This window comes from Nicotiana tomentosiformis, chromosome 7, assembly GCF_000390325.3.
Source record: "Nicotiana tomentosiformis chromosome 7, ASM39032v3, whole genome shotgun sequence".
Classification (NCBI taxonomy): Eukaryota; Viridiplantae; Streptophyta; class Magnoliopsida; order Solanales; family Solanaceae; genus Nicotiana; species Nicotiana tomentosiformis.
The window spans coordinates 33,974,834-33,984,515 of record NC_090818.1 but is presented as its reverse complement, the minus strand read 5'-3'; the positions used below and the strand labels follow the sequence as shown (position 1 = coordinate 33,984,515).

Here is a 9,682-nt window from a genome sequence, read left to right as displayed (position 1 = left end):
CGTAGTATTTCACCGCGCTATGCTTCGTGTGTTAAAGATTATTTCGGGTACAATACAGATTTTTCAAAAGATAGTTTTTGCAGGCGAGTAGCTTTCCAGGTCGACAAGAAAATTTGAATTTTTAAATGGGTTTATGTTAGATTGTTGTACTGAAGTATTAATGTTAAATATCAATAAGATTTAACATCAATGAAAACATAATTTAATTTCATACATTCTGCAAGTTAAACAAGTACATACACTTATTACAACCATATTACGGAAACAAAACACTACGTGTATCCTTGATAGTTGGGCACATTAAATAAACTTCCAACAGGAGATGGATTACCACCGCCACCCAAACCAGCTGAAGGACATTTACTACGGCCGTGTCCTGTTTGCGAGCATATGCCATATTTGCGAGCAAAAACGGTATCACCAACATCCATTTGGTTCCGTATACGCGTTCTTTTTTCCACTTGTCGATGACGTACATAGTCCTTGTTACACACCATTTTAAATGGTTCCGGCGGCCAATAATGCTCAGCACCCACTGGTTGCAACTGCCCACTATAGGTGTTTAAGTATGTAGCAACACTATATTCTTTATCAACGTAGTTGTTTGCCCCTAAACCTGTATGTTGAAAGCACTTGATGGCATGTGAGCACGGCATGTGGTAGATGGACCATTTCCCACAAGAGCATAACCTTCTGTCTTCATTTACGGTGTGTGTATTATTCCACTGGTTTGGATGGATAGCGGTGCAAACTTCAAAAATATTTCGATCGTTGCAATACTGTAAATATGAATGTAAATGTGCTCGCCGCCTGTATTTCTCAAATCTTTTCATTGGTATTGGCATAAATTCAACAACCCTTTCCATCAATGACGATGCATCTCGAGCCCTTTCAACAAACCTCCCCGCCATCTACTTGATTGACATCCACACTATGGCAGTGACATGCAATCCACGTGTAGACTTCAATAACCCATTGAACTACTCTGACACATTTGTAGTCAGAATTCCCCATCTTCTACCACCATCCGCATGCAAAGTCTACTTGTCAAGCTCATGTCGCATCAACCAACGATAGGCTCTCTCGTCTTCCTGCCTGATAGATTCCATGCTCCTCCTGAATTTACACTCTTGGTGATCTGTTGCAGTCATCCATATTAAATCATGCAAATACTTATTGGGATATGCCTTCCGAAAATTGACCTTCATATGCCTCACACAGTAACGATGGTAGGCATACGGTTCCTGCCATGCACGCAAATTCTGTACAGAACTTAAAAATGCCACCATGCCGATCAGATATTAGACAAATACCTTAACATTGTTTGATAACGTGCTCTTTCAAGTGGTTCAAAAATAGTGTCCACGTCTCTTGGCTTTCATTGGCACAAATAGAAAAAGCTAAGGGAAATATACTTCCATTAGCATCTACTGCAACGACGATCAACAACTTAATATCATACTTTCCATAGACATGAGTGTCGTCTATGGATATTATCGGCCACCAATACAGAAAACTATTAATTGCTGGTTTAAATGCCCAGAACACATATTTGAATATATGTTCTGGTATTCCCGGACTCCGCTTAAGCTTCCATTCAACAACAATCCCGGGGATAAAGTGTTGCAATGCAACCATGTACTTGGGTAGAGATGCAAAGTCAGCATTCAAGTTAAAATGATTCCCACTGAATGTGTCCATTTCACAATTGTGGGTGCCAATATATTTACCCACAACCCACATATTTGTTTTCTTCTTCCTCGCCCGCAGCATCCAATTACAACCCGTAAACCATCTACGACAGACCACCTTGTATACATCTGGAGATGACTCGCGTACCATGATCTCATGACACTCTTTTACGATGTACATTAGCACCGCCCTGGTTAGGCGCGCTTTATCGGAAAAAAGCATGCCCTTTGACAACACCGTTGCTCTAGATTCATCCCACATTACTGTCCGAATTTTGTCAATATCCCTTGTGAGTGCATCCACATTCGGCATACTTGGCAAATGATCAAGGTAGGGAATCTCCCTTGAATGAAACGGCACGTGGGACTCGTATACTCTTGGTCTAACGGGGGGTGGAGCATGCTCCCTCGTCAAATCAGGTCCAGCATTCTCTTCCTCCTCATTATCACCCTCATCAGGTAAGGGTGTATCATCTCCAGACTCATCGGCATTGTTGTCGTAATCACTATTTTCTTTCTGACTTTGTGCATCTGCCAGATCCCAATTAAATATGTCGTCTTTGGGCAATTGAGTAAGGAAAGGACCTTCAGGATGCTCGTTTTCACTGCACAACCAACAAAATAATAAGGTACTCAAATTGATAAATACTTTACATATAGCTATATCACTTCACTTACAAATTGTAATGCGTTGACATCCCACGATGGACATTATCCACACACCCCCTCCCCCCAATATAATGAAACCCTTATTCTTCGCTCTTCAGACATTATGATAAAATGCAAGAAATATTTCAGAAGACTTAAGAATATTTGTGAATGGATTTTTAGAAAATCCTTAACCTCTTTAAATAAGGCAAAAACCAATCTGGGGGTACAATTTTTTTAGTTATAGCGCTTTAAATAAGGGCGTTATACCCAGTTGAATTATTGTTATGTCAGTTAAGCCCAGAAAAATTATTGGTGGGCCCACATAATATGTATAGTGCGGTAAGGAAAGGCGTTACATATATAGCGCCTTTTAAAAGGGCGTTATATATATTTTGGTCTTTATGTATTTTTTTCACACATTTTAGTTCTTTGAGTCCAAAAGAACCGCATTTTGGTTCCGGACTCTATAAAATGATGCCCAATTTTTTTTAACCTATTTGTGTCTCTCGAGTCCAAAAAGACCACAGTTTCGGACTCCCCGAGACTTCACTAAGCATCAATCTTGTCATAGTTCCTTGGGAAACTACCAGCTATGTCCATTTATAAGTAGTTCATTACAAAAGTTGGTCAATTCATAAAACATTACTAATATTAGCCAATTAGCTATTTGTAGCAACAAAGTGTCAAATATTTGCTTTTTTTTGAGTGGGTGTTATTAGAATAGATTGGGTACATCTTAAGGAACTTGAATCTCAGTTTTGGGATGATTTGGTGAAGTTTTGAGGTGGTTTGAATTGAAATTCGAAGTAAAAACTTAACATGAAAAAAAATGATATGTGTATCATTTGTGTATCACATATGTATCATATTTGTATCAATTATGTATCACATGTATATCCATGTATACATGTGTGTGAGATACATCCGTGATACATGTTTGATACATGTGTCGCATAAAAAAATTTTGAACTCGATTTAATTACGAATTTTGATACAAAACCAGTCCAAATCACCTCCAATCTTCCTCAATTTTTGTATATTGACTTATCTATATGTTTTTAATGAATTTCAACTATACCCATTGAAAAAGTTCCCCTTTTGCTTAGATTTTTAGAATATTGTATTTATTTTTTTGTATTTCATCACCTTATTTGCTACCCCATCCATGAAATTTTCTTTCCGCCTTGCACCTAATGTTGCTAATCACGCTTAAAAATATGAAAGGTAATTTTTGTATGTGGTTCTTTGAAAGAAAGAACCTTATTTATTTGGTTTTTTAATTTGTATGTGTTTGACTAGTTTTGGTAAGTCTATGACTAATTGCTAGAGGTTGCTAAATTAAGACTTATTTGAGACAATCGTGTAAGTTTCCCTAGTTCCTTTATCATTGGGTTTCAAACTGTTAAACCCAGCACCCAAGGGAAGGTGACCGTTCGATTTAACAAAACAAAAACACAAAAAGGAAAAGAGACCTATGAGAAGTTGAGAACCAATAAATGAAACTTTGTTCAATTTTGCTAATAATTGTTTGCGGTAAATACTGAGGGTAGGTAAATTTATTTGGCTGTTGGAACACCTCAGTTTCACACCCTTTCCACGAGATAGGCGTGCCCATCTACGGCTATCTGGCCAAACTGTGGTGCGCAAGTAAGGCAAGGGCACATAAAAGGAGAGGAGCAGGGGGAGGATTTGAACCTTTTTTCGTTCACACAAGCTCACATGATCTGAAACCATATTCACATTTGAAAATGTTAAGGGCCCGTTTAGCCATAAAAAACAAATTCACTTTTTTTCAGAAAATTTTCACTATTTTTCGAAATCAATATTTGACATAACATTTTCAATTTTCACTTTTGAAATTTTTCGAAAATTTTAAAAACTCCAAAAAATTATTTTTCAAAATTCACTTCAAATCAGTCACAAAAAAATTCATAAAACAACCCAAAATTGTATTCATGTCCAAACACAACTCTAATTTTCAAATATCATTTTCACTTGAAATTTTTTTTCACTTTTTTCCGAAATTTTACAATTGTTATGTCCAAACGCCCACTAAATATTACACAGAAAATGCAAAAATAAAAAATACAGTGTCTTTATGTACGGAATTTACTTATTTCTGCACATATATCCATTTTTAAAACAAACTGACTGAAGAAAACACACAATATTAAGAATCTCAAACTACAAATAAACAACCGTAGGAACACATGATAAGTTAGAATAATAAATGTCCATTTTTAACTACAACAACCCCCTCCTTGAGAAGCAGCTCCATCTCTTCCACCCGAAGGCCCGGGAATGCCTCCGTATCCAACTTTTATTCCATAAGACTGCAAAAGAAAAATGGAAAGCCTTAGTTTTGGAAACTATTACGCACATGGTGCAAATCAATTATCACCGAGATACATAAATATTTACTGAACTTTTAGGACATTCAGCTTTCTTGCTCCTCATAACATTAATCAGGACACTCATCTTTATCAGTACTCAACATAACTGATACTCCACTAAACAAGGAACTATGCTAACAATATGCTAGACCGGGTCCACAGATTGCGGTAAGATCTAGTAAAACTGGTGGATTGGTACTTCTTAGGATGGTCGAAAAAATACCAAGTCTTTAATTTCTTCGAATTTAACTTCCTTTCGCGTCCTAAGATAGCATGTTCCATATCCTGGAGTTGTAGGAAATTACCTCTCAATAGGCACCAAATTCACCCTCAATTCTCCACATAAAAATTGCATTTACAGATCAATGTCAGATGAATAAAAGAGCCCATTTTTAAAAATCAGAAGAAAAAAAAAGACTAATCCAATTAGGAGCTACTAAAACAGCTACTCTGAGTTGGATGTTACATTTTGCACTTAAAAGACTTTTCAGCGGGGAAAATGGCATTTCAGAAGCTATTACAGCAGTTATCTGCAAATAACATAGCTACATATGCCCAACTAAACTACACAAGAGATGAGCCTGAAAAGGGTGTTCTCCTAATGGTCTTTTCTCTCGTGCAGGATGTTGGACTTGGTCATTTGACCAGATTATTTAGGGGATGAAGCTCCTTTGGTGGCAATCATCTTTGGATAATATTAGAAATCTTGCAGAATAACTTTCAACATACATGGTTTAAGTTTTTTCAAGAAGTACTGGACAAATACTTTCTTCTAAAAATCATTTTTTAAGAAGTGGTTTTGGCATTTTCAAAAGTAAAGTTCTCATTCCACTGACAAAACACTCAAAAGACCTATAATTATTATAAACATGTCTGTTTTTTGCACAATTTTTTCCCAAAAAATTTCCATAGGTATCCAAACGCCTAAATTATTTCAAGGGAGAGGATATTCTCCAACTTCTTCCTTTTAACTCTTTAAACAAGCAAACAACATTGATTACAGGTTCAGAAGAAAACGCATAATGTTGGTTACTTCATGGGATGCCAATCAGGTCTTCCATAGCCAATCTCCTTTTCATATTAATAGAACTCAACGAAAATTCACCACACTAGCAGAATATATATATATAAATGGTCAGGGTATGGCATACCTCATTTGATACATCAAACACTCCATCCTGTATTTTCTTATAAATTGTTGAGGCTGTTCTGATAAAAGCCTGGAAAAGAGCGAAAACAGAAATCAGATAGGCAACTAATCTCTAAGTTTAATTACAGAGTGATGTCCATGGATGGATAATAAAGATAAGAGAGGTAGCAGGTGAGGGAATCTCTTACCTCTTCAACATTCTGAGCTGTTTTGGCAGAGGCCTCCATAAATATCAATCCATTTTCTTTGGCAAATTGCTCACCCTCCTCTGTACTTACAGCTCTTCTGTGAGCCAAATCACACTTGTTTCCTATCAGCATTATGGTCATGTTTGCATTGGCATGCTGCCTTGCATCTTCCAGCCAACTAGCAAGGTGATTAAATGTTTCCCTCCTAATATGTTTTAAAATGGGGAAAAGCAAAATCATCACTAAATCAAAGAACCCACACTTACATATTTTTTTGATAAATGCACTTTAGTCGCATATTAAGTTTCGTACCGGTGAAGACAAAAAGAATAAGAACAAAAATAATCCAGCGCTTGTAGTTAGTTTTAGAAGCTTGTTCTACTACTCTCTTAGACATAGACAAGATAGCCATCAGGAACGGAACACCGTTAGATAGGGTACAAGTAATGAAGTGAAAAGATTAAATCAAAATATTCTGCATTTCATTAGTTAAAACAGCCGATGTTCTATGAGAAATTAATATTAAAGATTAAAATATATTCACAATACAGTGAACTCTGCACTTTGAATGCATCCTAGGTAACAAGAATTTGTAAATAAATATTTCTGGAACTTTGATCAATGCTTAAAAGACAGATCAAGAAGTACAATTGTTTATACTACGAGACACATAACCTCGAGTTTCTTCCGGGTATGGAAATGCCAAAGACACTGCACAAATACCTTGTAATATCATAAACAAGTAGTGCCCCAGCAGCACCTCTGTAGTATGACCTCGTGATAGATCTGAATGATTCCTGACCAGCCTGTGACGGAGAACACTCATTAGATAATGCTCTTAGTCATTCGCACTAGCATGAGAAAAGAATAAGCAGAACACCAGAAGAATTATTCTACCACCAAAGACAGAATTTTAAACATTTGGACAGATAATCTGAAGCTCCTTGAAACCACAACAACAAGCTGAACCATGGACTAACCGTGTCCCAGATCTGAAGTTTTATGGGCTTGTTGTCTATTGTGATCATTCTAGCCCCAAATTCAACCCCAATGGTCAAGTCATGGACCGGTTGAAACCGTTTGTCCGTAAATTGCAAAAGAAGACATGATTTTCCAACTCCTGCATAACAGAATTAATACTCTTATCAATGAAAATCTAATGAAACTGTAAGATATTCTGGGGGAAAAGGCACTGGTATCAGCACATAAAAAACAAGGAGTTCTGAGAATGTGCACACACAGAACTGAACACATGGAAAATCATGAAGATACGTAAACAACTGCAGTTTTTTGAATAAATATGCTGAAAACACTCTTGAATAATCATATTAACCATTAGCCACGTACAATTAACCTCTAAAAGGAACGCTTCTGCCAACATGAACACGTAATCTAGAGCATAAACTACACATTTTTCAAATTCTCATGCAGTCAAATTCCTTCCTCTTCAAAAAAGGTTCCTTCCTCTCTATTTATGGTAAAGAAGGCTAGCTATTTTAATCGTTAAGAATTTGCAAACTAAGCCACCAAAGAAGAATTCCGTGAACGCCATTTCTAAGCATTACGACTTCACAAAAAGATAATGACTTTCAAAACCTACTAAGTGAATGATACAATAAAGCCACAAATGCTGAAAATCTAGTTTAGCTTGATCTCATGATGAAAAACATTCAAATGACCTAGATCAAATAGCTTGGGCTGATAACATCCTCTCTTTTTTCTAGATGTCAGTTCGCAGCGATCACGAATAGATTATCAACATCAATTTAGACATGAAGTGCAACATGACACGACACGAAATCAAAACACACATTTCTGAAGCTCAAGACAATATAAAGACCACATTCGCATAGCAACATAAATGAATTTCCATATATTGAAGTTCCTATCCCAGATCGAGATAATTAAAATTTATGAAACGCCAAATTAGGTTCAATCAGAAATTCAGAATCAACGGGAACCTATTGATCAGATCCAAATCAAATGTTAAACAAATACATCAAAATCGTCAGATATAAAAGCAAGCATAACCGAAACAGGCAATTTAAAACGGAAAATGGAAGAGGAAAAAGTTACCGGTATCGCCGATGATGATATACTTGAAGAGATAGGCGTAAGACATGTTTTAGAAGTAAATCCCTAAGAGAGTATATTACAGAAAAAATAATGTACAAATCCCTAATAATTGTAAACGAGAAGGTGGAGAGACGAAAGGTATTTAAAGGCTCTCTTTTAAGAATTCAAATGATTTTTGTTGTATCCTTCTTCTGAGATGCGGAGAGAGAAGAAATGTCAGAATTTACAGAGGCGCAAAGGGGTTCGAATATACGTAAATTATTGAAGTGCTTTGCTAAATTTGGCGTGTCGTAGGATTCCCCCCCTAAGCCTTCGAAGAGAAGGCACGACTCCTGCATAGCTGTTAAACGGATCAGGTATTCGGATCTCTTTCCATTTCTATCTCGCTCCGAATATTCCTTTTTTTGTTTAAATAACTCACATTACCGAATATCCATGAATTAAAAAGATTTCTGTGCTAATTCTTTGCTTTTTACTATATCTCTTTAACCTCAAAACCGGGTAACAATTGAATTTGTAAGTGATTTTAAGGATACGTGGACTAACTTGACACAAAACGATAAATTAAATTGCAATTGAAATAAATAATGATAAAGTAAATGCGAACCACGCGAATTGAACGATCTTAGCCTGGGGAAGTTAATCACCCTCAAATCAGGTACGCTCCGATCGGTGTCGGGATACAGAAGAACAAGAGCTTTTAAAATAATAATGATACATAACTTTGGAATGCGTGTTGCAATGTGTTCAATGAATTATCAATCCTCTATTTATACCTACTTTAAGTACAATTCTATAAAAGATAAAAAAAATCCCTTGATTTGATTATTGCCGGTGCCTTATTGATACGTGCCGAGATTTCTGTCGTAATATCCGACCGGTCACGGATATTTCGGTCTTCTGTTGGTTATGCTAACAGCGTTTCTTCGAGCTCGATCGGGGCTAAGGTCGACTCCGGGATTACGGACTCAATGTTCTCGAAGGCAGGCGCTATGACCCCGGGTTCTAGCTCGATGGGATTCGGGGTAGATCTTCAGTCTTTGGTTGTCATGTTCCTAACATGTCATGTTGTAGGTGAGCTCGATTTCGACCGTACAGAGATAGTCCCCTCGTTTTTTCGGAGCGTAGATGACGAGAAACGACATGAGCTTCCGATTCTTTCTTCGATATCACACGACAGAAATGACAAAACTGTCAAAACGTCTCGTCAGTCAAGTCTTAATGACATTAAACGCTTGTCAGTTACTGGTTGGCCACTCCTAGATGCGAATCGTCGCTGGAAAACTGTAAATACCCCCTCATTTGTTCATTCAAACTTTACATTCAATTCTTCTGCCCTCTATAACGACTCGGCCAGTCGTTCCGAGAGTTATAGCCCCGTTCCTCATTTCTGCTTCTTTTTTAGTCCTTCAGCTATATTGTGTTATACCGGATTAGTTGGTTCGAGGCCGAGTAATTTCGGAGTGAATTGAGACACTTAGTTTCTAAAGTAGAAGCTTAAGTTGGAAAAGTCAACCAGATATTGACTTATGT

General features: G+C 36.9%; 1 protein-coding gene across 1 annotated transcript; it reads right to left on the bottom strand.

Moving 5' to 3' along the window:
- Positions 1 to 4,314: 4,314 nt before the first annotated feature.
- Positions 4,315 to 8,529, bottom strand: LOC104097063 (ras-related protein RABB1c). Its single transcript, XM_009603571.4, has 6 exons — positions 8,150 to 8,529; positions 7,054 to 7,193; positions 6,797 to 6,879; positions 6,074 to 6,278; positions 5,887 to 5,955; positions 4,315 to 4,675 (listed from the first exon to the last, which is right to left on the bottom strand). The coding sequence occupies exons 1-6, from the start codon at positions 8,193 to 8,195 to the stop codon at positions 4,583 to 4,585; spliced, it is 636 nt and encodes a 211-aa protein (XP_009601866.1). The 5' UTR covers positions 8,196 to 8,529; the 3' UTR covers positions 4,315 to 4,582.
- Between the last annotated feature and the right edge of the window lie 1,153 nt (positions 8,530 to 9,682).